The sequence below is a fragment of the Podarcis pityusensis genome, assembly GCF_964106645.2.
Source record: "Podarcis pityusensis genome assembly, chromosome: 17".
NCBI classification, from domain to species: Eukaryota; Metazoa; Chordata; class Lepidosauria; order Squamata; family Lacertidae; genus Podarcis; species Podarcis pityusensis.
Genome location: NC_138042.1, coordinates 15,953,057 through 15,973,019, shown reverse-complemented (window position 1 = coordinate 15,973,019; position 19,963 = coordinate 15,953,057). Strand labels below are relative to the sequence as shown.

Below are 19,963 nucleotides of genomic sequence, written 5' to 3'. Positions count from 1 at the left end.
GCACACATTCTATTCATGTAAAAACACCAGGCAGGCCCCACAAATAACACGCAAGCTCCACTTATTTTGTCAATGGGAAGAAATGTTAGTGTGAACTGGGCAGCAGATAAAGCCAGCAGCAATCTCTGAACTCTTCTTAACCAGTTCAGACTCACTGTGATTTTCTCCGTATGCATGCAAAAGCATACAGGCGGTCACAAAGCTGAGCTTGGACGTCTGAACTGCACCTTGGAACAAATTCCATTCAAATCAGCAAGGCTTGTTTGGAAAAGGTATTTATGATGGGGACAAAAATCTGTCGTATGTCTTGCCCGCTGTCACTGCCAAGCGAGTAGGTATGTCAGTAAAACTTGCAGATATGCCTAAATGGAAGTTTTGCCTTCCTTGTTAATCTATAACTTCACAGCTGGAATTTGTATGGATTCTTATTTAACAAAACAGCTGTAGCTTCTGTTTAGCCACATTCCCACTTCATCAATAAAATGATGCCACAGAAGAGATCACATACATCTATCAGATTCCAGCTGGCATCTGCCCACACCACATCTTCCCCTTCCCTAATGTAACATTTTACGTGGTTTTGTTTTCATAATTTGTGAATTTATAAAAAGTGCATATGTTGGGTATTATTTCGATATACAGTGGTGTGGAGGGCGAGTGGAAGAAATGAGAACAAACCAAAGAAATTTCAAATAGAGCTGAAGATACTTCACATTTGAATAGCTCAGGCTCTCTTAGAAGAGTTTGGATTTGATATCCCACTTTATCACTACCCTAAGGAGTCTCAAAGTGGCTCACAATCTCCTTTCCCTTCCTCCCCCACAACAGATACCCTGTGATGTGGGTGGGGCTGAGAGACTTCAAAGAAGTGTGACTAGCCCAAGGTCACCCAGCAGCTGCATGTGGAGGAGCGGGAAAGCGAACCCGGTTCACCAGATTGCGAGTCTACCGCTCCTAACCACTACACCACACTGGCTCTCAGGGTTGTGGGTTCAAGCCCTATGTTGGGCAAAAAAATCCTGCACTGCAGGAGGTTGGACTAGAATCAGTGGTTCTCAACCTGTGGGTCCCCAGATGTTGTTGGACTACAACTCCCATCATCCCTGAGCTCTGGCTTGCTAGCTAGGGCTGATGGGAGTTGTAGTTCAACAACATCTAGGGACCCACAGGTTGAGAAAGGCTGGACTAGATGGTCCTTGTGGTCTCTTCCAATCCTACAATTCTATGATTCTATCTAAATACTCATCTCTATAGTCTACAGTTACCTTAGCATACATTATATTGAAGGTACCATGAAACTGTTGCAGAGAGAACTTAACAAGGGGCTGTGCGCAAACTAAGTGGCTCAGCGTAACAGGTTGGAATACTTCTACTTATTTGCATTTGCAAGTTCTACTTCTGTGTGCAACTCACCCTGGATCTGCAATACAGTACTGGATCATGAACCTGGAAAGTTATTTATGCTATTTACGGACATAACGTAACGATTTCATTTGCAGAACTGTACAGAGCAAGATACAGAAAAGGAGCATTACTAAATGTACAACTTAAAATTCAACTTAAAGGCTAAATTTGTTGTTTTTCAACACATACCGTATTTTTTGCTCTATAAGACTCACTTTTTCCCTCCTAAAAAGTAAGGGGAAATGTGTGTGTGTCTTATGGAGCGAATGCAGGCTGCGCAGCTAACCCAGAAGCCAGAACAGCAAGAGGGATTGCTGCTTTCACTGCACAGCGATCCCTCTTGCTGTTCTGGCTTCTGAGATTCAGAATATTTTTTTCCTTGTTTTTCTCCTCCAAAAACTAGGTGCGTCTTGTAGTCTGGTGCGTCTTATAGAGCGAAAAATACGGTACTAGTTTCTTTCTAGGCAGAGAGGATGTAGGAAGAGCTTTTGCTTATCAGAGCCAGTACTACTATGGAACCTGATAAGGCAAAAGGACAAACTATTGCAGGATAAATAACCCATTGATTTCAATGGAAAAATACTATTGTGCAGTTAACAATTAGGGACATTTGCTCCCCAGTCCATAGCTGGCAATTTTGTCTTGAAAGTCTTGGAAGATATATTTGTCCTAAACAGAGTTGGCAAGTAATATGACAACATGAAGAAGTTAATTGGTCTTTAGATGTCGCCTTTTGCCATCCAAGTGTGGCCCAAGGCAATTTGGTTCCTCACGCAGTTGCAATATGCAATCTGAGCGGTGCACCCCAATATCTCTTCTGTGTCACAGAAGCTGCTGGACCAAAACACTTCACTGGTGACTTTAGAAGATAATATCAGCCTCAAAAGACTGCTTCGGGGGTTTCTCACGTTACATTTTGTAGCATGGGAGCAGCCACACCATGGCTCCTTCTCTTGCTGTGAAATAACATCAGAACCCCAGGCAATGTGGGAGGGGACACAATGCATGCCAGCATTACCCAAGACTTCCAACAGCAGACATCCTAAAATAGGGAGCAGATGAAGGCTCCTGACATTGCCACCATAGTACAGGAAGATGCTGTGATGCTGTGGCTCTCACATCACAAAGGTAATTTGATAAGGTTGCTTTCAAATTTCAGCTGCCACTGCTGCAAACTGCTCTCTGAAGTCCCCGCTATTGTACATCACTGGAGCAGGTAGTTGGGGGCAAACTGTGAGGGGATAGGTGACAGGAGGGGGAAGTGTAATTGGGGGTTGACCAGGTAAGGAAGAAGGGAGTTTGGCAAGCGGGATTAGTGGCAGCCATTTATTATTATTATTATTATTATTAACAACAACATATTGGGATGTGCATGGCACTGTGGTCTAAACCACTGAGCCTAGGGCTTGCCGATCGGAAGTCGGCAGTTTGAATCCCTGCAACAGGGTGAGCTCCCGTTGCTCGGTCCCTGCTCCTGCCCAACTAGCAGTTCAAAAGCACATCAAAGTGCAAGTAGATAAATAGGTACCGCTCCGGTGGGAAGGTAAACGGTGTTTCCGTGTGCTGCTCTGGTTCACCAGAAGCGTCTTAGTCATGCTGGCCACATGACCCAGAAGCTGTCTGCGGACAAACACGGGCTCCCTCAGCCTATAGAGCGAGATGAGCGCTGCAACCCCAGAGTCGTGACTGGACCTAACGGTCAGGGGTACCTTTACCTTTTATTATTAACATATACGCCATGCTTCCTCTGCAGATCCCAGGGAAGGTTATTAACAACAACAGACACAATCAAGAATGCAAATATTAAAATCAATTACAATAAAACATGGCCTATTGTCAAAAGTCTGTGTTTATTACCTATTCAGATTTGATTTATTGCATTTATCTCTAACCTTTCCTCCAAGGAGCTCAAAGTGGCATGCATGCATAGTGCTCCCCTCCCAGTTTTATCCTCAGCACAACCTTATGAAGTACATCTGTCATGGATGCTTTAGCTGAGATTTCTGCATTGCAGGAGGTTGGAGTACATGAGCCTTGTGTGCCTTCCATCTTTATAGCTCAATGGTTCTGCATTAGTCTGAGATCTGGGTATATCTTATACCAAGAGACCTGTCCAAGAAGGAGCAACTTCTCAGTTGGCACCTAAAGTGAGTCAACTAAATCTTCCAAACCTGTTAGCAAGTTATTGCTCTTTGAGCTTTCTTCACAGATGGCGCTACCAGCAGATCTCAAGCCCCCAGCCCAACTGACATGTGGAAAAGCAGTCTCTCAAGCAACTTGATCCCAAGCTGTTTACAACTTTCTACTTCCTTGGTGACAGGTGTAAGGTAAAGGTAAAGGGACCCCTGACCATTAGGTCAAGTCGTGACCGACTCTGGGGTTGCAGCGCTCATCTCGCTTTACTGGCCAAGGCAGCCGGCGTACAGCTTCCGGGTCATGTGGCCAGCATGACTAAGCCGCTTCTGGAGAACCAGAGCAGCACACGGAAACGCCGTTTACCTTCCCGCCGGAGCGGTACCTATTTATCTACTTGCACTTTCAACGTGCTTTCAAACTGCTAGGTTGGCAGGAGCAGGGACCGGACAACGGAGCTCACCCCGACGCGGGGATTCAAACCGCCGACCTTCTGATCGGCAAGTCCTAGGCCCTGTGGTTTAACCCACAGCGTAGTAAGACTCTATTTTCTCTTTTACAGGCCATGCATACACATATCTACTCAGAAGTAAGTCCTACTGAGCTCAGTGGTCTCTCTCCCAAGCAAGTGTATACAGGGGTGCAGCTGCAAAGGAGAAGATTTGGCAGAGAACTACAATAAATGGAAATTTTTCAGAGCAATATGACGGGAATTGATAAAAGCCCTCAATCCCACACTCCTGCCTCTACTATGCCTTCATAACGATGTTTTGGAGAACAACTGGGTTCTCTACTAGAGTAGGGAATTGGGAACTCTGCCCATGTCATTGTCCTCCCTGTCAAACAAAAGTCTCTAACAGAAGGAACCTATGCCGGTTTGGGTTTTACTCTCTGCAATTCAGTGCATGCTTACTCGACTGGAAGCCCCACTGGATATGGTGGGACTTGTTTAAAAGTAAATCTACATAAACTTGCATCGCGTTATGCTGATATTTTAGATTCCCCAGCCTTGTAAAAATATTGAAAGAAGTATTTCTGCATTCTTTACAATCTGTTTTTAAGAAACAATACTATGTCTATGGTTGACAGGCACTCTTAAAAAAAGAGAAAATTTCTCTACATACGGACATGCTTAGATCTCTTTCAAGTAGCTTTTGCCCTGTGTTCAAAATGACCCATGTAAAATATTGCCGCAGCAAGAATGTTAGGACCACATGCAATGGAGGGAGCATTTCACTGTGAAACATAGGTGTTTGCTTCAACAGCTTCTTAACACAACCCACTGAGAATGTCTATGAGAGCCCTAACAAAATGAATCACTGTGCACAAAGTGCACCGGCATAGGTATGTCCTTGCATAGCTTTCTTTGCACAGGGGACACCTGTGTGATATACTGTAACTCAGCTCCAGGTCAGATAACAAACACTCAATGGACTCTTTAGCAGTGGTATGGCATGATGATATCGCAGTCCAGCTTCATCAGAAATCTAGAGATAATACATAGTGTTTCCGTGCTTCCTATTTTGAGTTCTGCATAGGATTACTCGGCACACACTCTCTGGACCAAATGCAAACCATTAACAAGCAGCTGGTAGGTAAGATGGGTTTTTTAAGAACATACAAGTATCCATAACAAAAAGGGTGATATGTTTGCAGAGATCTCTACTTGTATGAAACTGAGAGCCTGGAGAACTCTTTTTACCAATAAACAGCTCTCAGTGCTGATGTCTGGAGTTTTGTTGTACGATTTGAGCATGGGCTTAAAAAACACACCAAAAACTCAATTAAAAATAGCATAGAGCAGATCTTCAGCAAGAACAACACGGTGTAGCTTGTGACAAAATTAGAGTAATATGGGTGTAAATCAGGCACATATTTTGCACACGATTTTTTAGCATCGCTGCAGGTGAACAGAATCTTACCTCGTACAATTAGTACTTTGAACAGTGACTGCAAATTCCAACCCACCCACCGCCACAATTTGGATGTAAGTGCTACTGATCTCAATGGGGCTTACTGCCCAACTGTGAGCAATTTCAGGCTTAACACATAAATGGAAACCAAGCTAAAGGGACGTGGGGAGTTTAAACAGGAAAGGCTTAAGCATGTGCCTAAGAGCTCACCTGTACACAACTAAGGGACACAGAGCACCTGCCATTCTGCGTCTCTTTTACTTTCGCCCTTGTAGCTGCTGGGTGAACAAGACCCCGGATCAGGCCTCACATTGTGTGTGCATTGGCCCTGTCTAACACACATGGCAGTTATGGTGGTACGCTGACATCACATCACCTGTTTACTTAGATGTTTCAGGGAACAGGCGGCAAAGAGACATTGACTCAGAGCATCTCTGTCACTTGTACCATGTACAAAAAAAAATTGCCGAAATAAATTTAACACAGCAATTGGCTGAGTTGCACTCAAAATCACCACATGATCTATGAGCACAATCTGAAATATACTGAAACAAAACTGGAGCTTTTGTCATTTATTACAACAGAATCAGGATCACACCCCTAGCTCCTGTTTCTCCTTGTTACAAATATGTGTGATTCAATAGTGTTTTGGTTCATGTATCCCAATAGAAGAAAATGCAATGAGAGGTTCATTCCTCGTGCAGAAACTGCAATGGAAATCTCCCTGGGTGTAAAATGCTGAACATGAGTGATAAAGGTATTTCATTTTCTGTGTTCCTCCCTACCCCACCCCACCCTGCAAAAAACCCCTCACCCTCTTGGTGATTTCTAATTTAATTTTTTTAAAAAAAAAAAAGGGGGGGGGACCACCTAATATAGATAAAGCAACACGTAACCTGACAGCGTACCAGTTTAAATCCTGACAGGGTCAATAAAATGAGGGTTTGCAAAAGTCCCAGATGAGGAATGCTTTCATGAATGTCTCCATTGTGCAAAATCTCTCCGTATATCCTGCCTGCAAAATGACAGTCATATGCCACCAGATGCAGGAGGCATGCTGGCAATGTCAAGTGCTGTAGGGTATTCAGGCAGGATAGACGGATCAACAGGGTGGTTTTTTTCCCCTGTATCCATGCCTGATTGTTACAAAACCAACCACCTTCGTGCACTGAAAAATATTTAGATGCACATTTCAAAAACAGAATTATAATGCTCGCTCTGAATGCAAAAATAATATAATTAAATCCATGCTAATTAAGCTTCTCAATTTAATATTAGTTGTGTTATTGCGTAAAGCCAGCTGGAAGTAATTATTATTTTTTCCACGTGTAGTCTTCATTAGTGTGAGATATTTCCCTCCTCTCCAGATAGCTAGTTCAGATGTTCTTGGAAAATATAGGTCTTAGATCAATTGTCTTGGGAACAAATAGCACTTAATGCTACCTTAACAAAGTTAACAAACTTGTGTTTTCTTTTTAAAACAAAAAAAAAAACAAAAAAAAAACCACGAAGGACAAGCTAAGATCATGATCCAATCTAACAGAAAGGAAAATCTCCTTCAGAGCTTCAGACCCAAGCAAACTTATAAGGATGGAACTCCCTCAGAACACTTCTGAGAAAATATGCATGAAATTAGGCTGGAAGACTCATGGATTTTAATAGGAGAGTGTTAACCACGTGTTTAACTCTTGCATTTAAATAAATCAATATGGAATTCAACGTGCCCAGTATCAAATCAATGTAAAACAACCCTGTCCAACTCCAAGACCTCAAAAATTTCCCCTACTTCATACTCCTCTTCAAGCTTATTATGGCAAAATATTTCATTTGTTAGCATTAGGGCATTCAAATTCAATTTTAGATTCAAAAAGAGACCGCACTACAATAAACAATGTTCACTTAAACATGTGCCGTGTTAGCAATTATTTGCACGGAAAATGGAATTCGCGTTTTATATGTCTTTTCTACAGAAGCGTTGTTATTTTAAATTTGTGCTTCATTTTATTATCCTTGGAACACAGGGAGCCTAACATTCTGGCTGGAATTCTTACTGGTCAGAACAAACCAGAAGGAAAAGAGCAATATTTGGGAAACACTTAATTGCACATTATTTCCCTGTTCCTCCCTACGTGCCATAAAGATTGGATTGATCAGCCTTTCAGCACTCCACCACGATAAGCCATGGCGTCTGGTCACACATTTTTATCATGCCTTCCCAAACAGGCATATTCACAAAGCAAAACGCCCAACTTACAGCATGTCAATGCCTAAATGTGGGCACTGTGCAAATAATACAAGGCAAAAGGTAGATTTTCAGTGGCTGACACCCAAATTGCCATTTCATCCACTACTGTACTCCTTTAAATCTCTTGACATTTACCTGATACTATGAAACTGAATCATAAATGGGATTTCCCTGGGTTCAGGTAATCAGGAAACATATGATACCTTATTTTTTTCTGATTTGGTAAGCGAGCTGCCTATGCTATTCTGGTTTTAGGAGTGCCAACGAATTCCCATGTTATAACTGTAAAGATCTCAAAATTTGGAGTGGAGCGCTAAGAATCAGGAACAGGCTATGGCCTCAATAAATGAAACCACAAACCGATTGCGATCTGTAATACAATAAAATTAAGGTGCATGTCATCACTGGGTGCATCAGTTGCACTAGAATGTTTTCACTCCTTCAATTCTTTTTCGGAAGGAATGTATAGTTTTAAGCCTCCGATTGTGAAATATTAAAACAAAGAACTATAATGGACAAAAAAAAAAAAAAGACTTGGTGATCTTATGAACAGAGGGCGGTTTTATTTGCTTCCTGCAGGGCTCAACCTCATTTTCTGTGCACAATGTGCATGGCACATGAGAGTATCTCCTTTTTTTATTTTAAAAAAATCAACTCCTGGTCACAGGTCCTCTTTTCTCAAAATAGATATTCCAAGTTAGAGCTTCCGTTGTTATCAGTGTTTAAATATTCATTGCCCCCCCCCCCAAAAAAGGAGAGAGGCTTTTCAGCTCTCTTTAAACCTATACTGTGTAGAATCCACATTTGATTCACCTTCACCACAATGCTCACTTACAGCACAAAGTGCTATGTGGAAGGGAAAGCTGCAAGTGTGCTTAATTTCCACTGTTTTTTGTAAGAATTTCAGCCTGATTCTGTGCATGGTTTAACCCAGAAGGAAGCCCCATTGAATTCAGTGAGGCAGCAATGCACACTAAAGCTGAGCAACATTCCGCTGGATTGGCATGTCATGGAAATATCTCCCACGGAAATAAATTTAAAGAGGTTCAGGTTTGGCAAACAAACATATGAAAACTAGGGAAGGGGAGAATCATTGTGACACAAGTCACTCTTATTCGGCTTACAAAAGCCACTTTGCTTTATTTTTCCAAAAAGCGGTTTAAAAATAGTTGAAACACAGGCATAATCAAAGCAAATGAAGGAAATGAACTTCTCTGATAGCATTCCCTCTCACTTTGGACAGACCCAAAATTAACCACCGTTCACTAATTCCAATGGGGCACACACAAAAGCACACCACGATGTGTGATATAAGTTGTAGTGATATATTGATTTATGCATATTAAAAATTTATACATCAAATTAGCTGCTTCTTAGTTAATCCTGGAGCACCAATCATGGGCAGATAATATGAAACAAACAAACAAAAACACCGACAATAAACATCCACACAAATTCTGCAATACACAGACGTAGACACAAAGAGATAGATAGACAGACAGACAGTCCTCATGTAAGCAATGAGGTTATTTGTGGCAGTGCTTCTATGCAGGTAAGAAGCTGTGTAGTAAATTTACCTTCTCGTGATGTTGCATTTTATGTTTTTCAATTAAAACAACTGTATGTGTTTTATCAGCCATTTATTTCTGCCCCTAGAAGCACAGTGCTCATTTTAACATTGGGGCTGTTTCTCTTCAATGCATGTTGGCCGTATGGTGGAATATAGGATCCGATAAACTGTATGGCAATCCCCATTCATAAATGTGGTATCCTATAAAAGCAATAATAGATGGCCCATAACTGACACCACCAGTAGTAGGATAAAGTAGAGAAGCAGCAGCTTTCCAATGTGATCTATGCTAAGCTAGAAAGAAACACATCATTCCCCATTAGTTAAAGTCTTCTTTTGAGATACTCCCCTTCAGAATCATTTTAAGTTTCTATTAACATTTAATATTTTCTATGCCTAGAACAAGATCTGTCATTCTGAAAGTCCTGGGAAAATGTGATGAATTAGCAGCTGACTTTCTATTGAGGAGTTTCAGTAGAAAGAAAGGGAAAAACCTAAAATAATATTTGGTGCGATTCTTTCCTGTACATACTCTTAACTCCAAGGACTTGCAAAATGGCTAGTGAAAATTAAACCTTTTACAATACTGAGCTTGTGAATTTCAGGTTATTGCTTTGGCACTAAAATCCAAAAATGTAAAGAGGGGACTCAGTTCTGAGTCTCTCTTTTCCTATCCACACACACCCCTTCCTTCTCTGCCATGAAAAACTAACAAAACTCCTGAGCACATTTGAAACCCAGAGTTCTGAAAATCTCTAAGCTGTGAAGGAAGGTCTACTGGACCACAAGAATGAAAATTAGACAGATTAAGAAAGTCTCATCACATACACTGAATATTAGTGGTGAATGGGAGACAATTCAATGAAGCTTTTTTTTGCGTGTGTTTTGTTTCTAACTTATGACGCCAGCTCTGTATCAGTTAACAGACTGTTCCTTTGTAATTGCTTACAGTGTCACAATGACCTGGTGCATGTGAATTCTTTCACTATCCCTGCTATCCCTGCAATCTTGTCTCTGCTGTGACCAACTCACTTTTGCCCCAACATCTCAGATGCTTTGCTCAGCATCTAATTAACAAGGGTTAAGAGTCAAGGCAAGCCAACCTTGAATCAGGAGACCACGCTGCTCTCATTCTCATATATATATATATATATATATATATATATATATATATATATATATTATCAGCATATGCCTGTGAGTTAACTGTGTTAATCTGAATGAGGCACAGAAAATTAACCATTTTAAGCTTAGCAGCTGGAGTTTGCATTTACAACGCCATGCTGATTTCCTTATTCACCATTCAGCATAATAACTTCTAGATCAACAAAGTAGGTTTCCGTGTAACTTCACACGTTTCCTACGTGAAAAGTGGGTCTGAAGTTAGAGGGAAAATATCACACACTCCGATTATAGAAAATAATTATGTTTGAGTTTCACGTGTGTAAAACAATGTTCTCCTGTTCACCTTCTCTCTCTCTCTCTCTCTCTCTCTCTCACACACACACACACACACACATCCTCTAAACCCTGTATTTCACAGAAACCAGTCCAAAATACATTACTTAAAAATGTGTGTGTGCGCACAGTTATATCTTTTTAAAAAAATAGAATATAGGATTATTATTATTATTATTATTTATTAGTTGTTAGTTGCTTGCCACCAATAAGGTCTCCGAGTGACTTACATCGGAAAGCATAGGCATACATTATATCACAGAAAAGAAATAATAATAATAATATAAAATATTAACATTCCATCCAACATAGAACACAGAAAAAAGCCCTTCCAGACAATACCAACAGAAAACTATGGCGTCATACTCACAATGAAACAAAACACATACACACCTGTATGTATTAGACAAACTTTCTTCTAACCCATTCCTTGCAGATTAAATGAAATCAGCAGGATTTACTCTGAAACAAAGTATTAGGACAGGAGTGTCTGATATACACACACCACATACAAAGAGCTATGAGAATACACATGCTGTATTTTATAGATTCACAACCTACGTGCATGCGTGTAAGAGGCTAAAATGAAAAATGTAACGATACACCACATCTAAAAAGGTCTAGTAGTAGTAGATGTGCCACTTCTTGAGCACATTTCTAACAAGTAAGCACTAATGAAAGCACAGGGACTTGACTGCAAGTGATATATGAGAATAGGAGTCTCTTCAGCTCATACACACATAGGTGAAAGCACAGAAAAATTACAATTCTGGAGATATGAAATTTCACCTGGGTTGCTTTAAAACAAGGAACACTTGGGGTTTTTTTAATTCCTATATTAATTTGAAGGGGGGCATGTTCTGTAAATAAACTAGTTTAGCCACATTCATGCTGCAAAGCATATTGATATGCCCAGGTAATAGTTGAAATGGAATCAGATGCTGTTCCAATGCCAAGTCTATAAAAACTTTTTCTATAACTTATCATTAACTAACTTCTAAATTCAGCGTGCATCCCCACCCCCAATATATATATATATATATACCGTGTGGCATTTATATTTTACAATCAAACAACAGTTCGTGTTGTTACAGATACCTTTGAGCAAAAGGAACAAGCATGGCAAATCGACTTGCAACATTGTGGAAGGGAAAACTAAATACCAAATCGTGCAACTGCTGAGGATGCAAAAATAAAAAGACACCACTCACATCTTTTGCTAGGAGCTTCTCCTGCTAAGATGCAGTTTGCCAGACGGCTTTTGACAGTAAACCTGTGTATGGGACGTATCACATGCTGTCATTTATAGCAATGTATTGCAATTAAACAAATAAAATTTAGGTGCTCTTTAGAGGAAAGAAAAGGGGGGGGGATGCTTTTATGATGTAAAGAAATCTTAAACCACTTTTCTCCATTCAACGTGTGTCATCCATAGTTAGACGTACCCACATTTCTGATTTTAAGTACCTTTTCAATAAAGGGCATATGTATCTTTCTCACTCATGAGCAATCAAACAGCAGCACACTAGCACAATTTAAATGCTATGCTTTGTGCTTGATTTTTAATCAAGCCATTTCTACAACACTTTATACGTGGTAGTTCACGTATTTTAAATCTTAGAATAGGTAGCATTTTATCCGAGCCAAATAAAGAAGCTTTTATAAACCTTTCCCCAATACACTGACACACACACACACACACACACACACACACACAATATTCCCTCTGATGGATAGATGTATTCCTACATTGATCTGATTTTTAGTTTGCCTTGGCTTTCCCCTCACCTATCTAGGAAATGATTTCTCTAGTGATAACTATGACATCGTGCTAATGAGAGAATCAAATGCACAATAGAAAAATTGTCACTACTAATAATATTTGCAGGAAGTTAAATAAGGCAAGTGTATGAGAATGTCAGACAGTTGTCCTTTAATAAGATACAGTTATACAATGAAATTATGTTGTTAATTTTGTTACATCACTGGGTGAATGTTAAATTACTGTATAATGGTTTGCAGATGCATGCGTAATCCTAATATTGCTCTTTAACTGGCTGAAGAGAGGGAGATACCTTCAAGAGAGTGAGATTTCCTTTGCACATGAAACAGGAAATATAAGGCATGCTTTTGCTCATCTCTGGCATTTTGTGTCACTGTGCGTTACTGCTTCTTTTGCTCTTATGGACTCATTGCTTAAAAGTATTTTAGAGCATCACAGCCCTTAAGGTAAACTGGAAGGAGGAGAGTGACATTTCTTATTCTGACAATGGCACAAAACATCTACAAAAGCAGAAAATTCAGAAAAGCCTTCTATTTTTATTTTATCAATCAAAGCAGGCCTTTTCTGGCTTTACGCAGCCTCCTGCAAACTGGAAAGGGGGTCAAGCATTTCTGTCTGTGAATGTACGCACACTCTCTGAACTCAACCGTGGTTTCTCTTGCCAGATTAGTAAGAAAAAGAAGCCAAAGGTTTCTGGTCATTCTCGACCTGTCACTGATCAAAGTTACCCAAAGAAGAACTCTCTTCAAAAAGTTGAGATTTACCTTCTTTGAAGTTATCAGCAATTATTTATGTATATGTATCAGGAATGGTTCCTTTCAAAGGATTCATAAACGGGGTGTGTTTAGAGGTACAAAACTAGAACCGATAAATGGTTAAGCAGCCATATTTTAGACTTTTCAGAAAAGGTAACTGGGGATATAATTTGCTACTCTCCTCTAATACTGAACGCTCCTTTAGGTACCATGCATAATTGTCTCATAACAAAGGGCTTTTTTAAAACAAAAAAAACAAAAACATGCAAACATTGAATCAAAACTCACAACAAGTAAATGGAGATGCAAATATGATTTGATGGCACATAAAAACTTGCTTTGATTACCTGTGGCATTTATAACAATTATTTTTTCACCACTGCATCCTCAGAAAAGGCTCAGCATAGCATGAACTAAGGTTTTAAACTACGTACCCTCTGTACAGTTATTGGCTTTCCGTCATTGTATCACAAATCCACCTGAAGTTAAAAGTACCATTTAATTCTAACCTAAGCAAGTATTTGATTGCATAGTAATAGTAATCCTTTTTACATGTAGAATGAAATATTCCGACAAGCCCAAAATGTCTTACAAATCATTTCTTCAAATGATGCCAAACTTTTGCTTGCAATATAAGCATCTTCTGTACCAACTGTTTCTACTTTTGAACAAGAAACAAAAGTTACCTTCAAATGTATGGATATTAAAATAACAATAATAATATAGACAAAATAGTTTGCAGAAGTCCTAAAACCATAACTGTAACAAATAGATAAGGGTGTTTGTGTGTGTTAATAGACTCATGCATGCTTTCAAGAGAGGGGAAATCTTAACACTGGTAGCTATCAGGCATATTTTTAGGTGCCCTAGTAAACTGCTGTCATGTGCAGGCTGCATAAGTAAACATATCTAAGAGATTTAGCAAGTCAATAAAAAGTTAAAGCTATTATACTTTGCAAGTGGAATTAACTTACCCTCTTAAAAGAAAAAGAAATGGAGTGTGGGGGGGGGGTAGAAATACAAAACTCTGGGTGGAATGCTTTAAGCAGACAGCAGCATTCTAACCACCAAGGACATGGAGAAAATAGTGCACACTTTCAAAATAAATATGTTCATCATTACCACCTTTACAAAACTACTGTGCCTGCATCTGCCAAACATTTAGCCATGTATGAGATGATTATTCTTTTCCCAACACAGTCTCAGAAAAATAAACATGGCCATATGTGTCCAGTAATTTGGGGGGGGGGGGGGAGGGGGAAGATAACCAACCATTTTAAGATCCTCATGCATTAGCACAATTAACAACAATAGAGAAGTAACAGCTGAGTTGTGGATGGGCTTACTTTTGCCCACCAACAATTTTTTGCCCAGTCCTCTGGAACGTGAAGTCCTCCTCTTAAATTTCTACATCCCTGCACATCCTAACATCAAGCACTTTTTCCAGTATTCCCCAAAACGAATAAATGTCTAACTCGGGGCGGGGGTGAGGTGGGGAGTCAAACACTCAAATGCAATCTAACACGATGTATGCAGTTCAACAGTGATCTATCTATCCATTGATCATTATCTGGCACTAGTTGAATTAACTCTTTTATTGCCAAAGAGGGAAGGCGGCTTTCATCCCAAGCTGCTATACCTGAATGCATATGAAGGTACTGAAAATAGAACGACAGGTTAAGTTTAGCATGGATGTCAATTTCCTTGCTTTAAAATGAATGCAAAAACACCTAAATGCAGGAAATGTCACATGCAGAGGCAGTCCACTATAACAATCAAAGCATATATTGGTGTCCAGAACAGAAGATCTGAAATGCTATTTTTTCAAACTGGGCTCTAGGTCTTTTTCACTGATTAAGAATAAGGAACAGCATATAAGGAGTTCCTCATTTGGCTTGTGTTGATTATATTTCTGAATAGTAAGCTGTTATCAGTTGTAATAAGGGTCCCTCTACAGGATAGATCTAAATATACCTTATTTGAATGCAGGCAGCCTATAGAGAGAGACACGCTGTTTTAAAATCTTTTCTGTACACAACTGTTGTATGCTATAAACTTGCCTCCATGTGAGCCTGTGTGTGTGTGAGAGAGAGAGAGAGTGTGTATTTCTTTCCTAATGATTACCAAGCAAACGATCTTTTCTTTACATTATCAACAGCCAGTTATATATCCTCAGCCACAACTACTCTAGAAATGACAGCGCTTTTGCGTCAATGGAATTCATTCATAAAAAACAACAAAAACAAACCCTGAAAAGAAAACGGGATCGCCAAAGCAGTACAACTTATGTCACAACTTTTTGTCGCTTCAGCTTCTTATCTTATGAAAATCTTTTTCTCCCCCCCCCCAAAAAAAGGCAACTCCTTAAAAAAACAAAAATACAAAATTGGAAGAAGCCCTAACATATGCATATTTTTTTTTAAGTCTCTAGTTTTAAACCTCCATCCCCCCTCTGCTTGAGTCCAGTCCAAGTTGAAAGTTTCTTTTTCATCCCTTCAATTGCGTGTGTGTGTGCAATTTCATGCAGAAGAGTCAAACAGTTGTGAAAGAGTAGCCACATCAGGCTGGGGCTGCGTATCACCGAGTACATGATACAGAGACAACAGCAGCCCCTGTGATTAATTATCAGTTATTACTGGCCTTGCAGCAACGGTTTAGCTTTCCCGTCAGAACCGCCATACCAGGCTGCCTTAAACGCGGCCCCCGGTGAAGGGACTGCTCTGGGGAGGACGCCAAGACACAGCTCTCTGCAGAAACAGTATGTGTGTGAGAGTATTGGGGGGGGGGCAGAGGGAGGGAGAGAGACCAGCAACTGAAACTGTCTCATCTAAGGACCCTCAGCTCCGGGCTGCCAGCAACTCCAGCACAACTGAACTCTCTCTCTCTCTCATTCCCTCTTCCCCCTTAGGTCTGCATAAGGCTGTTTTCTGCCACCTGAACTCAATTAAGCACCCCCCTCTCCCAAGTTTAGTATCAGTTTTGATATGAGGTCTTACATATTCCGTGGGAAGAAAGGAAAGAAAGAAAGAAATGACTTTTTGCTGGGATACTATGGTACTTTATTATTATTATTAATTATTATTGTTATTGTTATTATTATTATTTTAAAAAGAGAGAGGGGAGAGAGAGAAAAATGGAAGGAAGGGGGAAAGGAAGACAAAACAAAGGAAAACAAAAGGCAAGAAATATTAACCATGGAGTTAATGATCTGTTCAGAAAACTTTAAAGGGGGTGTGGAGAGAGAAGGACTTTTATTTTAAAGCATGTCTTATTTTTGTTCTCTCTCTCTCTTTTTCTCCTTTTTTTTTTAGTTGCCCATGGGGATGTAGTGAAGTAAGCACGAACATTCAAATTACTTAGTTATGACACTACAGAAACTGTGCAGTGTTAAAATTAAAACAAAAGTGCAGACAAGACGAGTTGTGGGGGTGGAAAGTAAAATTGCAAAATGAAACACACAACCCGGCAAGCAACAAACTGAGACAGACATTCACTTCAACGTGTGTGAGACATTAAAAGTAAGAAAAAGAAAAAAAGTAACGTACCTGCTGGGACATTCTGAACAAGAGGTTAGTGTCAGCGTTCTGCCATGTCCCCATGAAACCAGATTCGGCCGTTGCTGTCCTTGTTCCGAACTGCATGGAGTTGTCAGCACAGGAGTCTCTCAAAGTCAAGTCTCTTGCCCTCTTTCGTTCTGTGTCTCTCTGAGTGTCTCTGTCTCTCACATCCACTTCTGCCTCTTCTGACTGAAAAGTGAAGGTGGATTTTTTTTTGAGCCTCTTGGCAGTCAGTAGCAGGAGTGTAGTGTAGTTAAGCTAGCTGCACTGTGCCTTCCATTTGGGAAGCAGGGGGGGGGAGAGCTTTGGGGAGGGGGGCCAGAGCTTCTTTCGCACCTTCTGCACAGATACCCCTATCATTTATGCATACACTGTGACTCCCCAAGCTCGCCTTTGCTTGGGTTTAACAGCTGCCTGTCAGGTGTGCAAGCAGCACTGAGGAAACCCAACCATCAGCCTCATACTCTTTAGCCACTGGATGTCATTGGATAGCAGAGCAAGAGAGAGAGTCAACTGCACCGTTCCACTGTCAGGCACGAAATGACATTACTGCAATAGCCCCCTCGCAGCCTTAGCATACACATGCACACACACTCTAAGTAGTATGCTGATCAGAGTGAATTCAGAAGAACAAGCTGTGGCCCTTTCCCCTGTTTTCCTTCAACAATGCTGTCAAGAACAGCATGTAATTGCTGACACTTGCCTATTAAACGCAGACTGTAAACCTCCTAACAGGAGAAGGGAAGGCAAGAGAGCAGAGGGACAACCAATTGCTCACTTATTTAGACAATAGCATGCAGAACCACCACGCAGCAGAAGTTGGCCTGGCTGCTTTTAAGATATAGCTAGTTCTTTATGTGGCCACTTTTGCAACAGCCCCAGCCCCCAATTTTTTTTATAAACGATAAAAAAAAGCTCTTACCAAAAAAGAAGGGGGTGGGATGAAATAAGACGATCTCCAACTTCTTTTAAAAAGAAAACTAGGCAAGAACTGCATGCATGTTTCATCTCTCACATCTTTGTTTTCCCCTGTTAATTGCCTAAAATGCCTCAAGGAGCAGAAGTCGGGGGAAAGAGAAGTGTCTTCTCTCTTTTCCATATAGATCAAAAGTTGATTTATTTATTTTTAAAAAAAAATGTAAAGTTGTTGGATGAGGAATATACAATAACCTTTCAGATCACAAAAGGGAGTGGGTGAAATGAATGAAATAAAAAGGCAACTCTATCCAGAAAAACAAAACAAACCACAGCATTTCCTTTTAGGATTGCCACCAGCATAAAGATTGTTAACACAGGCTAGATACAATGAAAAACCGAAAGCCACTGCCACCAACTACTTTTTAAAAACCAAGCTCTATTTAGAACAATGCACTTTGCATTTTCCCAGTACTGTTACATACTTTGGTCTCCTATGAGGAAAAACCAGAGGGAGGAGCGAGAGGGAGAGAACACCTACATGGATTACATAAACACTGCAACTTCAAAAATGTAAAACAAAATTCATGCCCTCTCATAAAAAAACAACAACCACCAACACCAAGTCAGGTTAAAAGAAATGGGGAAGAAGAGTCTAGTTTTTCTCAACTTAATGTGTAAGGAACATTCATCTTCTAATAAAATCTACAAATTGAGAGGACAAATGTACCACTCTCGCAAGCTCTCCCTTAACTGGAGAACAACAATAAACCTCACTCTCTCACAAAACAACAAAAGAATCACAAGAAAGCTTCAGTGGCAGCCGTGTGTCATTAGTGTGCAATGAGGAAAGATGAGAAAGCAAACGCTATGTTGACACAAATGTGTCTTCCCCTTTAGATCCTGGCATCTCCTGAAAGCTTTTCTGTTAAACTTCCCTCCAGTTCACCACCATTAAGCACACGCACGCACACAAAAACCAGTCTCAAAAGCTGCAAATTCAATATCTGAGAAACAAAAACAAGAGCCCAAAGAACTGTTGCCTTAAAATATATTAAGTCCACCTGTGGTCAATAAAAATATTCTTGTTGCATGGAACGAGGAGGGGAGGAGGAAGAAGAAGAAGGGGGGGAGAGAAAACAGCCCCTATGAGTCAATTGTGCCAACAGTGGCTGTACCTTTAGAGCCAGCTATTACCCACTTAAACTCCCTCTAAAATTTGCTAGCCTCTTGCTTTCTGAAGTGGTACTCAGTGCCTTAGTCAAGCTGCCTGCTCAGCTCCTGACCTTCCCACTAATGGCTGTTATTTGTGGGAGGCTTAAGGAGAATGTCAGTAGCCAGTTTCCTCCTCTCTGCATCTCTTGTGCGCTGTCTCCCCACCTCTCCCTTTCCTCTCCCCCCCCCCTTACTCCTGTCCTGCAGTCCTCTCCACTCCCAGGGAGAGAAAAGGGGGAGGGAGGAAAAAGCCCACGCACACAAAAACCAAGTGGCATGCAGCAGCAAGCACCTGCAGTAATAGACTCTTTTATTAAAACTGTTATTCTGCAAGACTTGAAATTCCCCGTGGACTGGGCCATGTCAAAGCCGATATAATTAACTAGAGGCTCAGCAACGGATCAATTACCAGACAAGCAAGTGATAGTGAAATCAATGAAAGATCATCAGCCACATTATCAGTGTTGCAACTCATTAGGGTAAAACTGAGAAATGTGCTCAAAGCGAGCCCAAGCAAGGTGGCATTACAAAACAAAGGGCTAATTTGGAGACCCTGCTGTGAACAATCTGTAACAGAATTAGCCTTCTCTCTCCCCCCCCCCCAACCCCCGCACCAACCAAACTGCGCAGCTCTGTAACTAAATGTGACAGTCTGAGAGAAGCAGTTTATTAAGACACCAACTCCAAGTTTATTTAGTTCATAAACTCTCTCCTAGAAAATCGATACAGTCTGTACAGGGTTATTAGGCTGACTAGCTAATACATCCAAATCTGGTCTTCCCAGGCAGCAGCCTAAAATTCTACCTAACAAAGATGGAGGGGCGGGAGAACCTCAACAGCTGTAGAACATGGCATCCAATAAGCCTATCATGTAGTGGCCACATTATGGCATGCAACTGAAACGGCAAGGGGAGGGTGGGGGAAATGACTGCTAATACAATACGGAGGAAACCAGCGGAATAAAACATTGCAACCTTCCGTACCACTAAGTACATTCCTATTAAAGCAGTAAATA

The 19,963-nt window shown here is 40.6% G+C and overlaps 1 protein-coding gene across 11 annotated transcripts in view; it reads right to left on the bottom strand.

The window, feature by feature from the left end:
* BNC2 (basonuclin zinc finger protein 2) overlaps positions 1 to 19,963 on the bottom strand; it is a 411,204-nt gene that overhangs the window by 266,034 nt on the left and 125,207 nt on the right. For 4 of the 11 annotated variants that reach the window (XM_080987734.1, XM_080987727.1, XM_080987725.1 and 1 more), the window contains exons 1-2: positions 17,741 to 18,791; positions 16,807 to 17,007 (exon numbers count right to left, since the gene is read on the bottom strand). The exons of 2 other annotated variants lie outside the window; for them this stretch is intronic. In XM_080987734.1, coding sequence (XP_080843860.1) covers positions 16,807 to 17,007; positions 17,741 to 17,917 — 378 coding nt within the window. In that variant the 5' untranslated portion in view covers positions 17,918 to 18,791. Of the gene's footprint in view, positions 1 to 16,806; positions 17,008 to 17,740; positions 18,793 to 19,963 lie in introns of those variants that run through there. 5 more of the 11 variants (XM_080987728.1, XM_080987730.1, XM_080987729.1 and 2 more) reach the window with 3 other exon arrangements.